Source organism: Schistocerca piceifrons, chromosome 8, assembly GCF_021461385.2.
Source record: "Schistocerca piceifrons isolate TAMUIC-IGC-003096 chromosome 8, iqSchPice1.1, whole genome shotgun sequence".
Taxonomy (NCBI): Eukaryota; Metazoa; Arthropoda; class Insecta; order Orthoptera; family Acrididae; genus Schistocerca; species Schistocerca piceifrons.
The window spans coordinates 172,526,422-172,548,423 of record NC_060145.1 but is presented as its reverse complement, the minus strand read 5'-3'; the positions used below and the strand labels follow the sequence as shown (position 1 = coordinate 172,548,423).

At 37.8% G+C, this 22,002-nt stretch overlaps 1 protein-coding gene across 3 annotated transcripts in view; it reads right to left on the bottom strand.

Annotated features, from left to right (window-relative positions):
* LOC124711118 (zinc finger protein with KRAB and SCAN domains 7-like) overlaps nucleotides 1–22,002 on the bottom strand; it is a 171,270-nt gene that overhangs the window by 119,098 nt on the left and 30,170 nt on the right. For all 3 annotated transcript variants that reach the window (XM_047240998.1, XM_047240997.1, XM_047240999.1), the window contains exon 2: nucleotides 20,018–20,265. In XM_047240998.1, coding sequence (XP_047096954.1) covers nucleotides 20,018–20,265 — 248 coding nt within the window. The remainder of the gene's footprint in view (nucleotides 1–20,017; nucleotides 20,266–22,002) is intronic.

Genomic DNA, 22,002 nt, shown 5'->3' with positions numbered 1-22,002 from the left:
CCTCATGGCTGTAATGGATCATGCAGCCATGTCTCAATCCCCGAGTCAACAGATGGGGACGTTTGCAAGGCAACAACCATCTGCATGAACAGTTCGATGACATTTGCAGCAGCATGGACTATCAGCTCGGAGACCATGGTTGCAGTTACCCTTGACGCTGCATCACAGACAGGAGCGCCTGCGACGGTGTACTCAATGACGAACCTGGGTACACGAATGGCAAAACGTCATTTTTTCGGATGAATCCAGGTTCTGTTTACAGCATCGTGATAGTTGCATCTGTGTTTGGCGACATCGCGGTAAACACACATCGGAAGCGTGTATTCGTCATTGCCATACTGGCATATCACCCAGTGTGATGGTATGGGGTGCCCTTGGTTACACATCTCGGTCACCTCTTGTTCGCATTGACAGCACTTTGAACAGTGGACATTACATTTCAGATGTGTTACGACCTGTGGCTCTACCTTTCATTCGGTCCCTGCAAAACCCTACATTTCAGCAGGATAATGCATGACCGCATGTTGCAAGTCCTGTACAGACCTTTCTGGATACAGAAAATGTTCGACTGCTGCCGTGGCCAGCACATTCTCCATATCTCTCACCAATTGAAAATGTCTGGTCAATGGTGGCTGAGCAACTGGCTCGTCACAATAGGCCAGTCACTACTCGTGATGAACTGTGGTATCATGTTGAAGCTGCATGGGCAGCTGTACCTGTACACGCCATCCAAACTCTGTTTGACTCAATGCCCAGGCATATCAAGGCCGTTATTACGGCCAGAGTTGGTTGTTCTGGGTACTGACTTCTCAGGATCTACGCACCCAAATTGCGTGAAAATGTAGTCACATGTCAGTTCTAGTATAATATGTTTGTCCAATGAATACCCGTTTATCATCTGCATTTCTTCTTGTTGTAGCAATTTTAATGGCCAGTAGTGTAGGTCTGGTGGGCAAAATCTCAGACAGAATGGATCTCATTTTAGGGGATGATTTTAGGAAGTCATGGCACTAACGAAGTAGCTGATTAATACATTCAAGACCAGGATAATACTGGGTGACAAGTGGTGTGGACTGAAGTTGTTTTTTGGAGGGATCAGAAGTACCGGGATTGGATGTGATGGCCCGGGAAATCTGCTTTTGAACTAGGTTGTTGGGATAATTATGTCCAGTGACGGGTGAAGTGAGAGTGTGGTGTATTGCTATAAAGAGTCTGCATCTGAACAAATACATTTGCTTCAACTGACAAGGCTGTATGAGAGGGAACGTTTGACATGAAAGGGGTGGCAACTGTCAAAATGTAAGTACTGTTGTTTGTTAGAGATGTTTGATGTGGACAGAAGTGTGTGGCTGGCCTTCAGTGAAGATGAGATCAACATCAAGGAAAGTTGCATGGGATTCGGAATAGGACCATATGAAATTTAATTGAGAGAAGGTATTTAGTGATTCCAGGAATTTTAACAGGTCAGCCTCACCATGAGTCTATACGGCAAAGATGTCATCAATGTAGCTAAACCAAACCACGGGCTGAAGGCTTTTGGATCCCAGGAAAGCCCCTCCAAGCAACCCATGAAAATGTTGGAACAGGAAGGAGCCATCCTGGTTCCCATGGCTGTACCCCTGATCTGTTTGTATGTCTGCATCTCAAAAGGGAAGTAATTGGAAAGTATAAAGTTGATTAAGGTGAGCAAGAAGGATGTCATAGGTTTGGAATAAGGTGGGCATTGACTGAGGAAATGTCCGGTAGCACACAGACCATGTACATGGGGGATGTTGGTACAGGGGGAGAAACAAAACAAAGGTAGAATAATCCACAGACTGAAAATTCACACTTTGACAGAAAGGCAGCAGCGGGCATGTGAAATGTGTAAAATAATTACAATGCCTAGAAATTTCAAATATTCAAAGAAAGAAGTCAATTTCTCAGAAGCAATGTGGGCAAAACTGGTAGTAGTTTCAGTATATAGTGAATCAAACTGACAAATTGTCTGTTGAAAATGTTAGTCCAAATTAACTTTATAGGCAAGGAACAAGAACAAGAATAAGACATATATTACAGGATCTATGTGACATACCATAGTTATATTCCAGTTAAAAGGTGTAGTAAAATGGACAAAAAGACAGTCAAAGGATATTTAGTAGAGTGCAATGGAGATGAAAACTATAAAATATGAATAAAGGAAGAAAGTAAAATCATTCTTTGCAGAGATGTAACCTTTTAGGAAACAAGGTAAATATGATGATTACGTGGGATTGCCACTATATGATGCCAAGCATAAAAATCTGAGAACATTTCCAAAATAGGGAGAGGAAGAAACGTCTGAAGACTTTTCTTAAACCACTTTATGGGCAACTAAGAGATTCTCAAGATTAAAGAAACCTTTACAGCTAAATGATTTTACCATGCTGCTAAAAATGTCAGTTAAACAGAGGATTTTGAACACTAACACAAATTCAGTATCAACTGGAAAAAGCCTGTGGACATTGAAATGAAGTCACTGAAAGAAAATCAGACTTGAGAGTTGATTGGTATACCAAATGGAGCAAAAGCCACACCTTGTGAATGAGTTTTTTTGAACAAATTTTAAATTAGGCGTAGTGCTGGGAAGTGTAATGCATCTCTTGTCATTAAAGGATGTACTCAGTGTCATGGCACTGAATACACAAGACATTTAGTGTAGCAGCTAATTAATGCACTTTTCACTCAACGTTCAGTGCTGGTGCAGCTGAGAAAATGTGCATGCAGTCTGATGTATCTACTGCATTTATGTACAGGATACTACAAGAAATGCTGAGTCACAGAAACACACAACAAAAAGACTGTCGGAAAATTAGCTTTCAGCCAACAAGGCCTCTGTCAAAAATAGACACCACACACACACACACACACACACACACACACACACACACACACACACAAAGATAATTCACACACACATGACCACATCCAGACATCTGGAGCCAGATTTTTGACAAACGCCTTGTTGGCCGAAAGCAAAGTTTCTGACAGCCTTTTTGTTGTGCCTTTCTGCGACTCAGCGTCTCCGCTATATGTTGAGTAGCAACTATTCTTTTCTTAATACTGTTACTTTGTCTGCAGTCTCAAACAGAGTTTGTCCAAACAAGCTCCAAAACATTGCAACAAGCATTTGATGTTTTTCTGTTATCAACAGTATTTACAGCATGTGAATCAGAACCATTCTTGCACATTAATAACATTTATGAGAGAAAGCTTATTGTTACTCTTATGTTGATGATGGACTAGTTTTCTACAGATCAACAAGATGATAAAAAAGTTAATTTTGAGGCAATTTCAAAGACAGCATCATACTATTCCAGACTTGAAACTCAACTTTTTGAGGATGGTGCAATAAAAATAAGTCAGAAAGCTTATGCAATAAATTTACTGAAATGGAACTCTTGAGGAATGCAAACTTGTTGTGTCACATATGTTAAAAGAACCAGACTTAGAAAAAAAAGTCACTGGAACAGATAAAAGTGATCCCCCTTATCACCATGAAGTAGGAGCTAAGATATATCTGATGACTGGAACAAAACTAATTTTGCCTGTAGTGTAATTTTTCAGGATTGCATGAGTCTGATTAATAATTAATGGTCCAAATACTAGCAGTAAAATATTAAGGTACTATAGTAAGCAGATCCCCCCCCCCCAATGAACCATGGACCTTGCCGTTGGTGGGGAGGCTTGCGTACCTCAGCGATACAGATAGCCGTACCATAGGTGCAACCACAACGGAGGGGTATCTGTTGAGAGGCCAGACAAATGTGTGGTTCCTGAAGAGGGCAGCAGCCTTTTCAGTAGTTGCAAGGGCGACAGTCTGGATGATTGACTGATCTGGCCTTGTAACAATAACCAAAACGGCCTTGCTGTGCTGGTACTGCGAACGGCTGAAAGCAAGGGGAAACTACAGCCGTAATTTTTCCTGAGGGCATGCAGCTTTACTGTATGATTAAATGATGATAGCGTCCTCTTGGGTAAAATATTCCGGAGGTAAAATAGTCCCCCATTCGGATCTCCGGGCGGGGACTACTCAAGAGGATGTCGTTATCAGGAGAAAGAAAACTGGCGTTCTACGGATCGGAGCGTGGAATGTCAGATCCCTTAATCGGGCAGGTAGGTTAGAAAATTTAAAAAGGGAAATGGATAGGTTAAAGTTAGATATGGTGGGAATTAGTGAAGTTCAGTGGCAGGAGTAACAAGACTTCTGGTCAGGTGACTACAGGGATATAAACACAAAATCAAATAGGGGTAATGCAGGGGTAGGTTTAATAATGAATAGGAAAATAGGAATGTGGGTAAGCTACTACAAACACATAGTGAACGCATTATTGTGGCCACGATAGATACGAAGCCCACACCTATCACAGTAGTACAAGTTTATATGCCAACTAGCTCTGCAGATGATGAAGAAATTGAAGAAATGTATGATGAAATAAAAGAAATTATTCAGATAGTGAAGGGAGACGAAAATTTAATAGTCATGGGTGACTGGAATCCGAGTGTAGGAAAAGGGAGAGAAGGAAATGCAGTAGGTGAATATGGATTGGGGCTAAGAAATGAAAGAGGAAGCCGCCTGGTAGAATTTTGCACAGAGCACAACATAATCATAGCTAACACTTGGTTTAAGAATCATGAAAGAAGGTTGTATACATGGAAGAACCCTGGAGATACTAAAAGGTATCAGATAGATTATATAATGGTAAGACAGAGATTTAGGAACCAGGTTTTAAACTGTAAGATATTTCCAGGGGCAGATGTGGACTCTGACCACAATCTATTGGTTATGACCTGTATATTAAAACTGAAGAAACTGCAAAAAGGTGGGAATTTAAGGAGATGGGACCTGGATAAACTGACTAAACCAGAGGTTGTACAGAGTTTCAGGGAGAGCATAAGGGAACAATTGACAGGAATGGGGGAAAGAAATACAGTAGAAGAAGAATGGGTAGCTTTGAGGGATGAAGTAGTGAAGGCAGCAGAGGATCAAGTAGGTAAAAAGATGAGGGCTAGTAGAAATCCTTGGGTAACAGAATAAATATTGAATTTAATTGATGAAAGGAGAAAATATAAAAATGCAGTAAATGGAGCAGGCATAAAGGAATACAAATGTCTCAAAAATGAGATCGACAGGAAGTGCAAAATGGCTAAGCAGGGATGGCTAGAGGACAAATGTAAGGATGTAGAGGCTTATCTTACTAGGGGTAAGATAGATACTGCCTACAGGAAAATTAGAGAGACCTTTGGAGATAAGAGAACGGCTTGTATGAATATCAAGAGCTCAGATGGAAACCCAGTTCTAAGCAAAGAAGGGAAAGCAGAAAGGTGGAAGGAGTATATAGAGGGTCTATACAAGGGCGATGTACTTGAGGACAATATTATGGAAATGGAAGAGGATGTAGATGAAGATGAAATGGGAGATACGATACTGCATGAAGAGTTTGTCAGAGCACTGAAAGACCTGAGTCGAAACAAGGCCCCCGGAGTAGACAACATTCCATTGGAACTACTGACGGCCTTGGGAGAGCCAGTCCTGACAAAACTCTACCATCTAGTGAGCAAGATGTATGAAACAGGTGAAATACCCTCAGACTTCAAGAAGAATATAATAATTCCAATCCCAAAGAAAGCAGGTGTTGACAGATGTGAAAATTACCGAACTATCAGTTTAATAAGTCACAGCTGCAAAATACTAGCACGAATTCTTTACAGACAAATGGAAAAACTAGTAGAAGCCAATCTCGGGGAAGATCAGTTTGGATTCCATAGAAACAGTGGAACACGTGAGGCAATACTGACCTTACGACTTATCTTAGAAGAAAGATTAAGGAAAGGCAAACCCACGTTAGCATTTGTAGACTTAGAGAAATCTTTTGACAATGTTGACTGGAATACTCTCTTTCAAATTCTAAAGGTGGCAGGGGTAAAATACAGGGAGCGAAAGGCTATTTGCAATTTGTACAGAAACCAGATGGCAGTTATAAGAGTCGAGGGACATGAAAGGGAAGCAGTGGTTGGGAAGGGAGTAAGACAGGGTTGTAGCCTCTCCCCGATGTTGTTCAATCTGTATATTAAGCAAGCAGTAAAGGAAACAAAAGAAAAATTCGGAGTAGGTATTAAAATCCATGGAGAAGAAATAAAAACTTTGAGGTTCGCCGATGACATTGTAATTCTGTCAGAGACAGCAAAGGACTTGGAAGAGCAGTTGAATGGAATGGACAGTGTCTTGAAAGGAGGATATAAGATGAACATCAACAAAAGCAAAACGAGGATAATGGAATGTAGTCGAATTAAGTCGGGTGATGCTGAGGGAATTAGATTAGGAAATGAGACACTTAAAGTAGTAAAGGAGTTTTGCTATTTGGGGAGCAAAATAACTGATGATGGTCGAAGTAGAGAGGATATAAAATGTAGACTGGCAATGGCAAGGAAATCGTTTCTGAAGAAGAGACATTTGTTAACATCGAGTATAGATTTAGGTGTCAGGAAGTCGTTTCTGAAAGTATTTGTATGGAGTGTAGCCATGTATGGAAGTGAAACATGGACGATAAATAGTTTGGACAAGAAGAGAATAGAAGCTTTCGAAATGTGGTGCTACAGAAGAATGCTGAAGATTAGATGGGTAGATCACATAACTAATGAGGAAGTGTTGAATAGGATTGGGGAGAAGAGAAGTTTGTGGCACAACTTGACCAGAAGAAGGGATCGGTTGGTAGGACATGTTCTGAGGCATCAACGGATCACCAATTTAGTATTGGAGGGCAGCATGGAGGGTAAAAATCGTAGAGGGAGACCAAGAGATGAATACACTAAGCAGATTCAGAAGGATGTAGGTTGCAGTAGGTACTGGGAGATGAAGAAGCTTGCACAGGATAGAGTAGCATGGAGAGCTGCATCAAACCAGTCTCAGGACTGAAGACCACAACAACAACAGTAAGCAGATGACAACTATATTATGAAAACATATTACGAAAAAAATAGACTAATGCTCACCACATAGTGGAGGCATTGGGTCAAAGACAGGTAGAATTGAATTGACTGCTGTACATTTAGCTTTTGGACAAAAAAAAATACTTCTTTGAAAACACGAATCTTAAATGTTTAGCAGTCTTTCCATTGGGCCTGTCAGTGACTAAACCTCTCCTCTATGTGGTGAGTAGGTGGTAAGTTCCTATGGGACCAAACTGCTGAGGTCATTGGTCCCTGGTGAGTAGCAAACTATACCTCTTGATAATATAATGTAACTGGATGGATAAAAAGTCTACTCACCAAGTGGCAGCAGGTGAACACACATATAAAAAATGTTTTACGTATGCAAGTTTTCGGAGCCAGTGGCTCCTCTTCTGGCAGTATGGTTGAAGGGGAAGGATTAGGGGTGAAGGAAAAGGACTGCAGTGGTTTAGAAAAAGTGGTAGAGTTTGGAAAAGTCACCCAGAACTCCAGGTCAGGGGAGAATTACTGGAATGCCGCTATTCCGTCCCGAACTTTGGTGTACAATGACTGGCCACTCAACACCAGGAATTGTCACTGCACATACTGGTGGTACTATTTCATGGCTAAGTATATCTAAACCCAAAGAAAAGGGCACTGAACGTTCAATAAATTTCAACACAGGATCAATTACTGGCCATCATGACACAATATCTGAGAAGACTAACCAAGAGTGTAAATATAGTAATAAAGTAAAGTAGAATGTAAGTACACACACACACACACACACACACACACACACACACACACACACACACACACACACACACCTACCTGTGCCCTACAATGTGCCAGCTCCAATTCACCAACTGTGTGCCCAGCTGACACAATGTAGGGCCACAGATGTTCCTGTGCATGTGTTTGTTTTGTGTGTAACTCATACTGTAGCTCCACAAGGGATTTATTCCAAAAGCTAGCAAGTTTTCTTTCTATTTTACAAGTGCCTCTCAATGACTCAATACTTCTGCTATACAGTGAATGGTCTCATTTACTCCTAAACTATTTACACGAGACCAAGAGTTATTTTTAAGTGGTAAAATTGGACTTAGTTAAATGAACGATTTAATTTCACTTTAAATAAATAAAGGAAAGTGTTAGAGTTATACTGGCTTTCTAATTTAAAAAAATTACTCCTTGCTTTGATAAAAACTCTTTACAAGTAGTATGATTTAATACTCTCTGAAGTTAGTAGAAGTAGTGCAATTGTTTATGCAATTCTTATAACAGTGCTGCCTTATTTGCTCAAATAAAATTCTTTAAAGGAACTTTATCATCTTTACGAATTATAAGAACTCGTATCTACAAGGTCAGCAAAAATTCTGTTGGATCAAGCCACAAATAAAACTAGTGCAACCACATATATATAAATCATAATTTCTCCGCCCTGTCAATGCATATTATACACCAGGCCTGTTCACCAATCTGCTTGTGAGAGCTGGTTCGTACTCACATGTCAGTAGTCAGCAACTGTCTGGCTCATCGTGAGTAACAGTTGTGGAAAGGTGGGTAAGGGAGTAGGAAACAGAACAAAAAGCTCATCAAGAAAAACTATTGCCAATGAGTCTATTCTATAGCAGCTTATGTTAGCTCTATGAAGATTACATTGATACAAAATGACAATAAAATTAAACTTACATTTCATTTTATTGACGAGACAAAAAATATGGGGCCTCTAAGTATGAACGTGATATTTCTTATCACTTATGCAGCCACATGATGAACGTCATTTTTGGGTGAAGTTTAAATTGACAACTTGTATTTTGTGACTATTTTATTCACACATTAAATAAACATATAAACACAGGATGTCAATTAATATTACTTATTTTACTTTTAATTAAAACAGTGATGTCTGGTGCCAGTTTCTGAGCACTGCTAATCTCAAGATAAGATTTTAAGTTGCAGTCTGTGAGTTAGCTTCTGTAGATTTCATTCTCTTCACTGCAGGCAAAAAACTGCTTGCACAAGTATGTAGGTCTAAACATCAATGTAATCATAGCTGAATATTTGTGAAGTCATGGAAATTTATGTTGAGGAATATTTTTATACGAGTTTACAAGACTTACTTTATTATGAAATTCAGCACCATGCAACTAACTGTCACACTGTATGTTTATAATTGCCAACTGTAGCTAGGGATTCTGCTCTGATGTCTTTTAAATTGATGTTGGTGTGTCTGACTTATGCTTTTAAGTTCCTAACACAGTCGTAATGCTGCCTTTCATTGATTTAAAAAGAGCTACTCTCCACTTTTAAGCACAGGGGCCATTAAACATATAAGCTTGTGCCTAAGACACAGTGAATTTAACACATGGTCATTCCTCCAAAGACACTGCACATTTTGCACTTCCCCTGCACTACATAATGATGCACGACAGCTCCATTTTACTGCACATGTTCACTATTCAGGAGGCAAGCAAGCATGAATATTTGTGTAAGCCTAGATGTCTCCTTAACAGACTTGTTATACGTGATCCTTTCTTTTAAAACCAAGTACACACTAAATATACAGAAACTGCCAATAATGACCATACAAATGCACCTGGATGAATACAGGAACGGGAATTTTACTGCACTGTTACTGCACTAGGCTTAATATGGTGCCACTGAGATGTATTACAAGTATGAAAAATTCCCACATTCTTGCTATTGCCTTCAGCTCTTAATAGCAAAATTGGGAGAGGCAGGGCTATTGAACAGAAACTTATAAATGAAAACCACATAAAGGTAAAAATTGTATAGTACAGAATACAGAGCGCAAAGCTTTCTAACAGATTAAATCAGAGTGCCACACTAGGGCAGACATTAAGATCTCTGTCTCTCCTGACTGGGCATAACATTTTACCCTGTCAAACAGTTCATTGTAGCATACATTTCACTGCTGAATAAATATTTCTTTCTCGTAGAAATGATTGTAGAATATTCACATTTTTGTGCTTTAATATATAAATGAATTGAAGGTTGGCTCCCAGCTACAGCTGTGAAGCAGTGAAATAAGTTGACATGCAATGTCTCCTAAATACAGGGCGTTTCAAAAAGAAAGAGCAGATTTCAAACATTTATTTCTCAAAAACTACAAATGATAGAAACACAATTCAAACGTTTCTTGTCAGAGAAAGGTTCAAAGTTTTTCAATGGTCCGCGCAGAAGTTCCATGCAAATCCGCAGTGGCGCTGGCGTTTGTTTGTAGGAAAATGGCGACGACACCACAGGAACGATCATTTTGTGTGCTGCAATTTGCAAAGTTAGAGTCCATTGTTGGTGTGCAACGTGCATTCCGCCGTCAATTCAACAAACAGCCGCCTCGTCATAAGCAAATTTATGAGTGGCATTACAGATTCGTAGAAGATGGTTGCATCTGCAAGCGAAAAAGCACGGGTCGTCCACGCACATCGGATGAAAATGTCGAGCGTGTCCGTGCAGCTTACGAAAGGAGCCCTAGAAAATCCACGGCACGGGCAAGTCACGAACTAAACATGTCTAAAACAACGGTATGGCGCGTTCTGAGTAACCGTCTGCACATGAAGCCGTACAAACTGCAGTTATTGCAAGCATTGCGTCCTGACGACCACAACAAAAGGTTCGAATTTTCAACTGCAATTCTACAGGACATGGAAGAGGACAATTTTGCCGAACGATTAATTTTTTCAGATGAATCAACGTTTCACATTTCTGGTAAAGTTAATCGGCATAACGTACGAATTTGGGCGAGTGAAACTCCGAGGGACGTTATTCAACATGAAAGAGACTCACCAAAGGTTAACGTCTTTTGTGCAATTTCGGTAAACAAAGTTTATGGACCTTTCTTTTTCATGGAGAAAACTATCACAGGAACCATTTACCTGGACATGTTAGAAAACTGGCTATTTCCTCAACTTCAGGAAGATTCAAATCACTTCATCTTCATGCAAGATGGCGCCCCACCACACTTCTCTGAACCTGTACGACGGTACCTAAATAACACCATTCCAGGACGGTGGATTGGAAGAGCAGGAGCACAAGATCAATGTCATCGTCTGTGGCCTCCCAGGTCACCAGACCTTACTCCCTGCGATTTTTATTTGTGGGGGTACATAAAGGACTGTGTTTATGTCCCACCTATGCCCGCTACTCTTCAAGAGGTACGACATCGAATTGTTGCGGCCGTGAATTCGGTAACTAAAGACCAGTTGCGTCGTGTGTGGCAAGAAATGAGATACCGGTTTGATATTTGTCGTGTAACAAATGGTGCTCATATTGAGGTACAGTTTTGATATTTGTTGTGTAACATTTGGTACTCATATTGAGTGAAGGACCGTTGGAATTGTGTTTCTATCATTTGTAGTTTTTGAGAAATAAATGTTTGAAATCTGCTCTTTCTTTTTGAAACGCCCTGTATGTGTGTGTGTGTGTGTGTGTGTGTGTGTGTGTGTGTGTGTGTGTGTGTGTGTGTTTTCATGAAATGTTTGTATAGTGCGAAAAACATCCCCTTACCTTATGAGAACTTCTGCGTGCATGGTGAAAAGCAGCTACTTGCTTTGAAGTTGGAGGTGTTTTTGAGGTGCACTACATTTAATAATTAAAAGTTATTCAGTTTCGCAAATTTGTTCATATCCTACGTTTATTAAAGTAGTCTGCACTTTTTCTTTTACTACTTCACTTTCTCTTCTTGAGACTTAATTTAGAGATGGTGGCTTGTAACATAGTAAAGTGCAAAAAGTATCTGGTCATTTATTTCATATTCTGGTTGCCATTACATCTATGGAGATGTAGCTAAATCAGCTGTTCTGACTGCCATTAGTTCTAGGAAGATGTAGATAAATCATCTATATCTCTCTAGAGGTAATGACAGACAGAATATGAGGTAAATGAACAGATATATAGAAAAGTTTCATACCTGCTACCGTGTTTTTGTACACAACTTAGATAATGCTCTTCGAGGCAGTACTTTGTGATCAAGTGTATTTACAAAGCATCTAAACAACTTCATTAAGGTTTCATTGAGTCATTAATTTTTTCCTTCCCTTCTTATACATTAATGAAAGTGTTATTGTTCACTCATAACACATTTCCACTTTACAGTTATGCAACTACTGATGTCACCGAACTGTGATTACCAACTTACATAATGTGTGATTTTATTGGTAGTGTGGTATATATTGTCACTGATTACGATAATTTTGGATAGCGTCTCATGATGATGCTAGCATGACGCTGAAAATGGCAAAAATAAAATAAAGAACATTTAATTACAAGTGCAATTATGACTCATTATACTGTATATTAAGTTAAGAAACTGAGCCCATAAACATGCAGACAGAATGGTCCCTTTAATAACTGGCAGAGTTCAGAAACTGAATTATTCCTTTCAAATGGGTGCTAAAGACAAGGTCTACTAGTCTGTTGGTATTAGGATATGACAGTTATGTGGAAAGGATGACAGACTGAATCTTGTATATGATCTTGCAAGGAAAGAAGGTTAATTTTTTATGTTCCTCATTTTAACAAAGCAGTTTAGCACACATTACATAACTTGTTTTCACCATGATTTTCATTACCTTTTAATGCTTATGAATGGTTTTCATTTTACCTCTCTTCTCATCACATATTTACTGTGTAGGTATCTCACCAGTTTTCCATTCCATATTCAACTCTATATACCTGCTCACTAATTAAGTACATAAGTGCAGCAAAACATCTTCTAAGTTGGTGACAGTGATCATGAGGGAAGAGTGTAGGTGAAAACTGGTGCTGACACATAGTCTACTCCTCACGAACAGCACCAAGGAGGCTGACAATCTTAACTTACCCATCTGACAGACAGATCACCATCAACAGTGTCACATGCCATCACTTCATGAGACACTGAGGAGAGGTTAGATATTTAAATCAACACACTGGCACAGAGTCTGGTGATCAGGGACTTAACTTTACGTTACCATCTCTTCTCCCTTTTGCTGGCAAAATACTGGCATTGAAATTTTTTTCCATTACCAGAATTTGAACCGGCTCACCCTTGGGTCAAGCACCACCACACAAGAATGCATTAGCGACATTGCCACAGAGGTGGGTACATAGTTTTGATTGTGTCCATAAATAAAAACCTTTTAACAATCACAGCAAACACAGTCATCTCCAGATGATGTGGTGTACTTTATGGAACTACAGATAACCTTTGCTTTATGAACAAAGTCAAGAATTATAAGGCTCTCATTTTAAAACAGAATTTCAGTAAATTATACCTACAGTTGTATAAACAGTGAATCAGTCTAGATCCAAGTATAGAATGGATAATTGCTAAGATACATATGTAGTAAATGTGTGATGAAGGGAGGTAAAAATGAACAGGAAATATCACTATGGGCAAGGTTAATAGGCTATTAAAGCATTTGTACAGTTATTGGTGCATTGGTTAAGATATTCATTGTCTGAGGAATTTTTCTGTCAATTAAGCATTACCTACAGAAAGTGGAAATGTTGATGCTAGGGGAATCACATATGTCAAAAAGACAGAGATTAACTTTGTGGAGGTTTACTTAAGGTCTGTGTAATGACCAAGATCAAGAGGTATTCTTCTGGAAGATGTAAACAGCTCCTCCTCAAATGTGAGTGCAGAGGAAACTATGTCCAAAATGAGCCAGTTCTGATATTCCAAAATATTTTTCCATGTACTCAATAACATATTAACATATAACCAAGTTACCTCATTATCTGATTTACCTACATGTTTAATTGAGAAATTCAGAACTTGGGACATAAATGATATGATTTGTGATGAGGAGTGGTAACAGAGGTTATGGATAGACTTTCATCAGTGTATCAAGAAGTTTAAATTAGATTAGATTAGATTAATACTTGTTCCATAGATCATGAATACGACACTTTGTAACGATGTGGAACGTGTCAGGTTAATAAAAGATGTCTGTACAAGATATTACATTACACAAAATATTGCATGACACTAATGTTTAAGTTGTTGTTGTTGCTTTTTTTGACCCCCCCCCCCTTAATTCTGCCAATGAGTAGAAGGAGTTGTCATCTAGAAATTCTTTTAATTTATTTTTAAATGTTAGTTGGCTATCTGTCAGGCTTTTGATGCTGTTTGGTAGGTGACCAAAGACTTTTGTGGCAGCATAATTTACCCCTTTCTGTGCCAAAGTCAGATTTAACCCTGCATAGTGAAGATCATCCTTTCTCCTGGTGTTATAGCTATGCACACTGCTATTACTTTTGAACTGGGTTGGATTATTAACAACAAATTTCATAAGTGAATATATATATATACTGTGAGGTTGCTGTGAGGATCCTTAAATAGATGTCTGCAGGATGACCGTGGGTGGGCTCCAGCAATTATTCTGATTACACATTTTCGAGCAATGAATACTTTTCTACTCAATGATGAATTACCCCAGAATATGATGCCATACAAAAGCAGTGAATGAAAGTAGGCATAGTAAGCTAATTTACTGAGATTCTTATCGCCAAAATTTGCAATAACCCTAATAGCATACGTAGCTGAACTCAGACGTTTCAGCAGACCATCAATGTGTTGCTTCCAGTTTAGCCTCTCAACAATGGACACACCTAAAAATTTTGAAAATTCTATCTTAGCTACAGACTTCTGTTCAAAGTCTATATTTATTACTGGAGTTGTGCCATTTACTGTACGAAACTGTATATACTGTGTTTTATCAAAATTTAAAGAGAGTCCGTTTGCTGAGAACCACTTAATAATTTTGTGAAAAACATCATTTACAATTACATCACTTAGTTCTGGATTTTTGGATGTTATTACTATACTTGTATCGTCAGCAAAAAGAACTAACTTTGCATTTTCATCAATGTGGAATGGTAAGTTATTAATGTATATCAAGAACAGTAAAGGACCTAAAACCGAACCCTGTGGGACCCCGTACTTGATAGCCCCCCAGTTTGAGGAATCAGCTGACTGTGTGGCAATATGTACGGAAACATGGAACAAAGGTTGAAAGTGTTATTTCTCCTGTATCATCTGGACCCTCCAATCCACAGGGACATAACTACATTTAAAAATAAAGACTTCTCTCAATACGTATGCTATCATCTCATACCATACCTGTCTTCCAAGTGCCCATCTTCCATCTCAGTCTCCTATAACCATTGTTTTAACCTACCATCAGGAGGTTTATGCTGTTTCTCTACTCTTTCCATGCATATCCCTCTACTTCTTTGCTCCTCCTCTCCTTTTCCTGACAAAATATGTTATCTATGCTTCATTATTTTTTTCTCTTACTCCTTATACATCTTGAACTTTCAGTCCATCTCATTGCCACAGGCCCACTCTAGTTCTATTTTAAATACACAAATAGCTTCAGCTTCTCCTCCTTTTCCTTAAATCTGCCCCCTTTGTTCTTTCTTGTCATATTTTGTGTAATGTCTTGTTTCTCAACCCCGCCCCCACCCTCAAAAAAACACCATTGTCCTTCTCCTCCATTCAGCCTTCTCATCTGACCTATAATGTCTCTGCTTCCTCGTTTTGACCCCTTTGTTAACACAGTTTCCCCTAACAAAAACCTATGCATTTCCATTAGGCCTTAATTATAGAAATTTCAATAATCATCACTGGTATTACCATGTTTCCATAAATTCTCAAAGTTCCCTCATCACGTTCTTTGTATTCTGTCCAGAAGTAGAAGTGGAAGTAGAAGTTTGTCTCATAACATACAATTTCAAGCCATTGACTTAAGGTACAGAAGACTCATCAAAACACCAAAAACTGGTTTACAATTTTCCTTATAATACCAGTAATATAATATACAGTTCTGAATAATTACTTAACTAAGCAGTTAATAATTTTCCTTAAAAAGTAACAGACTTTTAACATTAACAGTGCTAAGTGCTTGCTCTCTCCTGCTCAAATTTTCAGGTTGTCATTTATGAATTCTTCTACTGAATAGTAACTTTTCTGCACTAGTTTCTCATATAAGGATTTATTCAGTGTTTCTAAATTTATGCTGAGCAATTCTCTTCCTTTCACTTTTTTATAAATTTTCATACCCATATAATGTGGAGTTTGAGCATAAAGTTTCAAACGGTGGGTGGCCAGCATAAAATTATTTTGCTTTCTGGTATTGTAATCATGTTGAAAATGATTTGCTACAAATAAATTAGGGTTACTGAGTACAAAGATAATCAGCTCATATATGTATAGTGAGGGAACACTTAATATCAACAGGAGTGGGCGACATGATTTTCTTCGCCCTACATTGTGCATATTTCTAATGATGGTTTTCTTAAGTTTTAGTATTCGACACATATGGTTTGAGTTACCCCAAAATACAATTCCATCCCTTATTACTGACTCAAAGTAGCTGTAATCTACTACTTTTCTTATGCCCATATTGGTAGCATTGTACAATATTCTCATTGCAACTACTAGGCTATTTAATTTATTTGGAAGGTACTGTATACGTGATCCCCATGATAGATTTTTATCTAGTTGCATTCCTAGGAATTTCACACAGCTAGCTTCCTGCAAATCCTGGTTTCTGTGTCTGACCTGAATATAATTTAATTTTGCCTGTTTTGTTTTAAACTGCATTAACTGAGTCTTTTCCATGTTTAACTTTAACCCATTTAAATCAAACCAGGTATCTAATTTTTCTAAAGTATTTAGAGCAGTTTGTGGAATTTGATCAGTACTGTTACTTTCAATGATTAAAGATGTGTCACTTGCAAATAAAACTGTGTGACACCCAATATTAAGTGGCAGGTAATTTATGTGAAACAAAAACAGTATGGGACCCAAGACAGAACCTTGGGGTACTCCATGTGAAATGATTTTTCCATTTCGAAGTATAAGTTCCTCTCTCTCATGTTATAACCACTCTTTGTCTTCAGTTGGTTAGATAGGACTTAAACCTTCTAATACTGTGCCCCTAATTCCATACTTTTCCAGTTTACAGTGTAGCAGGGAGTGATTCACACTATGAAAGGCTTTTTATAGGATACAAAAAATTCCTGTGGCATGCAGTGAGTTGTCTAGAGACGAGCTAATTTTATCAACAAAATTATTTACAGCAGATACTGTGGTTTTGCCTGTTTGAAATCCATACTGATTTTTTTAGATTATTTTAAATTTTTCTACGAAATTTTGAATTTGTATGGTGACTACCTTTTCAAATATTTTTGATAGTGATGGAAGAAGAGAGACTGGGCGATAGTTTCCCATATGTTCTTTTGTGCCTTTTTTGAATAGTGGCTTAACTACTGCGTACATCAGTGTGTTTGGAAAATAACCTTCTTGAAGGGACTGGTTAACTGTTGTAGCTAGTGGCTGTGCAATTATTTTAGGGACTGTTTTTAACACTTTTGTTGGTATCCCATCCCATCCTGCTGATGTTTTACTTTTTAGTGATAGGATCACATTTTCTATATCTTTTACAGTAGTTTTGGAAAAGTACTGAAAAATTCACCATCAAATTGCTCACTGTTGAAGAAATTTACTTTGTCTGGGTACTCTGCTACATTGACATTAGATTTGTTTAAATTTATAAAAAATTCATTAAATAATTCAAAAATCTAAGCAGGTTTTCAACAGTTTTATCCTCTATATTGATTTCAGAAATATCATGGCCTCTATCTGTGGCACCTGTTTCAGCTTTGATCGCTGACCATAATGCTTGTAATTTGTTTTCACTATCCAATATAAATCTATTATTTGCCAGTTCTTTAGCTGCCTTTACAACATTTTTAAACATATTTTTGTAGTCTTTTACATGGGCAACAAAATCAGGACATTTGCTATGTTTTAGTTCCCTATGTAGCTGTCTTTTTCTTGCACTTGAAATTTTTATTCCTTCAGTAATCCACTTTACTTTATTTCCTACATTTTTATGATGTACAGTAAGGGGAAAAGTTACATTAAAAACGTGTAGGCCAAGAAAGTAGCACAATTTTCAGAGCATGAAATACTATGATCTATAGCCCACTCCACCTTGTTTAATCTATGATAGAATAAGTTCATATTTTCTTTGCTGAACTGGCATTTGGTGTAGGTTTTTTTCGAGCAAGGTTCTATTGTTTTTGGCAACTCCATAAACAGAGCACAAGGATCAGAAAGTTCTAAATTTAAACAAAACTTATTTGCCTCATTGTAAGTGTGATGATGACGAGGTCTCATACTCCTTGACGCAGGTAGGGGACAATGCGGAGACCCGCACCGCCGTACTAGGCAAGGTCCTAGCGGAGGTGGTTTGCCATTGCCTTCCTCCAAATTATTATAAGTGTAATTGGTTAAAATATTATTTATACATGTTGCAGACATTTCGTTTACTCGAGTAAAATCAGTGAAATTTGTGCTGAAACCCGATATTTGAATCATATCAATGAATTTTGTTGAGTTATTGGCTTCACTTGCTAGATCTATGTTGAAATCAGTAGTTATTATGACTCTTTTCTTGGTTTCTTTTTGAAGTTTTTGCAATAGACAGTGGAATTTCAACAAAAATGTTTTATCATTTCTGTGCCTGGAATTCTATACACAGATAAGATTACAATATTTTGCCCTAACTCCAAGCAGCAGCTTTCAAATATACATTCTTCATTAAGGGAACTGAAATCGAGTCTTGCTCTATATTCCACGATCTTTCCACAAGTATGCACGATCCTCCTCAAGTTAAATTATTCCTACAAAAGCTGCTGGCAACATAAAAATTATCAATGTTATTTAAGATTTTGATACTATTCTTTGTAAGCCAGTGTTCATTCAAGCATACAACCTTGATATTTGGTATTTCTGACAAAATGATTTTCAAGTCATTAAGTTCTGTTTCTCTGCCATTTGTGTAGTTTGAACTTAACCCATTTATGTTCAATTGCATTACGAACGTGTTGTTACTTTTTTGAATATTCCTAATGGCATCTGTTTTGAAATGCTGTTTGTGTATTTTCGTTTCAACTTCATTATCACTTTTTACACTCCCATCTCAGCATAGTAGTTTCCCTTATTAAGTATGATCTTACTGATACCACTATACATATTGCACAATGTTGACGACCCTAGCCTGTTTAGATGCAGTCCATCTTGTCCTACACATTAATCACTGATAAATTTATTCGAATCCATGATTTATGTCTCTGTGATTAATTAGTTTCATATGAAGTGTAAATCTATCAGTTCAACTTAGACTTTTTGCTCTCTTGAGCAACTTCTCCGATACATTCTTCTGTTTGTTTAAACTTGCTTTCCATCCTTCATGTGGTGCACTTCTCTTGATAAGTAATCTGACTAAACAGTCATTCTTTCCCCATTCCCTTGCAATTGAAGGATTTTTGTGGTGAAAACTTTAAATACAGCATCACTTGTATGCTTGACTAGATTTAATGAGTGCACTCTTTCTTTCTATCTACAATGACAATCCCACATTTATTGCAAATTATGGAGCTTTCACTGGGGGATAAAAAATAAAAACAGTCCAAAGTGTTTCACAACAACTATAAATATAATGGAAATTTTTAGCAGGCAAGTTCACTCAAAGGCTTTACCATTTAACCAAAGTTGCAACAATAATGATACTACATTAATTTGTGCTGACAATTCTAGAAGGAAATGTATACAAATGTAGTCACTGGGCTAGTTCCTAAAGTGAAACATCTCTTTTCTTTCTAATGTATACTCTTATATATTTCCAATGTAAACTCATATATTTCCAAGAGACAAAACATGGAAAAATACAGCCCAATTGCTTCTACATGCACTAAGATTCCCATACTTGATGAATACCTACATAGGAACTTGTAAATGTGACATCTATGACAAATTTCTAGGGCCAACTATTGTTAATGCTCTCATGATAGCCAACATTGTAAAGAAAACAGGTGAATTAATTCATGTAAAATTAGTCATAAAACCTACTTATAAGAAATTTTCTAAATTACTAGAGTTCAATAAATGTCAAAACAGTTTAGAGAACTCTTTCAAATGGCAAAAAATAGTTATAATGACCTATCAATACGTTAGTCACTCCATCCTATGCAGTAGGATACTAACCTGTTGTTCCAGGTGCATTTGCTGGCATTCTGCTAACATTTCTTTGTGTAAATCAGATTTGCTATCATCGGTGTCACCACTGTCTTCTTCTTCATCATCATCATCATCTTCTTCTTCATCATCAACATCATCGTCAACACCACCATTGATTTGATGTCTATTTCCTTTTACTGATTCTACTGCTGTACCTTTTATTTGTCCATTTTGGGGTTCAGCACATGTCTGATTGCCGAGTTCCTTCGACTTGTCTGAAAAAAGTAAATAAACAGCCTGCATTTTTGTGACAGCAAAATGTCAGAGAGTACTGTAACTTTATTTTGAAAATCAAATTTAATATTATAATTGGACTTTGAGCTAGGCATTGAGTCCTAAAAAGTGCTAATACATCTAAAGGGGCAATATGGGTTGTGCTTTATAGATAATGGAATAGGTATAAAGTCACATCGAAGTTGGTTTGCTATTCTTCACACAAATGAAATTATAATGATACCTCACCCAATACATTTCCCAACATCTTCACATGTTCCTGTCACATCCAATTGCCTCTGCCTCTGCAAAGTCTCCCAGCAATTTCTAATCTTACATCATCTTGTTTCCACCATTATATTCTTTTGCAAACAAGGAAATCTAATTTGATACTTCATTCCTTCATTGCCAGTTTTGTCTGCTGATAAAAGACCCAACTACCTGTATTGTAAACAGTAATAATTACTCAAGATCCATCTTCTGGCACATATTTAATTTCCTATCAACAGCATTAACTTTAGTGGCAACCAAAGACTCGGGCTGGTCTCCCAACTATCATTCAAAATACCATGCTAATGTCTGGGATATCATGTACAACTACCTTAGAACAGTTCTTCCTTTTGGAAAGCTATCTTCCATATTCTATTTCCACTGGAATTATCTGTTACCAATATCTTTAACATCTACAGAGCCTGTTTATATAGCTTGATGCACAGCAAGCTATCTTGCAAGACAATAAGAAAGACAGACCCGGATTGAATTCGAACTGAAGATTAGCAACCATTGGCATGATACACAATCTAGCCTTAGTGTAGATTTTAGAAGGTTTCCCACACTAGTTTTGACAGATTCTAGGCTGGTGTCCAACCTTGACTCAGAAAATAGTTCCCTCCCCTAGCTGAGAACTGTACTGACTGGATAGGCATTGTGCCACAAGGTTAGAATAAATACAAAATGTAGAACTGTGTGAGGTATCCCTGGACAGTTCGGCTGCAGTGCACCACATTCAGCCTTCCTGTGGCTGTCTCACCACGACTTGACCACCAGTAAATAAACGCTAGAGACTAAAATCAAATAAAAATGAAGCACATCCAAATTCAGAGATGGTATTGGCAGTTTGAAGAAATAAGATATTCATTCAAAGGGAACAGTGCCAGCTGGCCATATGCATCAGCATAAAAAGTTGAAAGAATCCATATTTTGTTTGAACATAGTCCAACGAAATCAATGTACAAAGACAGTATTGGGCTAGATGTGCCACAGTGATTTAGTGTGTCCTCAAAAGGATGCTTAGAATGGATCCATGCATACAATGGCGCCCATACCTATGGTTAAGGGAACGCCAACCCCCTCCCCCTTAGTTCTCAGGGAAAGGAAAAAATATATTATATTAAGGTGTTTTTCTTTCAAGAACACAATTTAAAAGTCAGTATCACATAGTTCTAACATGGTAAGATCTGAAAAAAAATTTTATAGCTACTTGTAAGTCACCATTTGTCTTCCACAATATTAAAGCTACACCACACTCCCAGGCCTAGCGCACTGTCCCCCCCGCCCAGAAACTATCATATGGGAACCCTTGCACACACAATTCAAATTTTACTATGTCAAATATATTGAATATGCTATAGCAATGGTGAAAGCCATGGAGAAAGAAATATCTGTTGCATCCTTAATTTTTAGCAATGAGGCAACATTACACCAAGTAGCAAGGTTAACAAGCATGAAATTCGAAAATA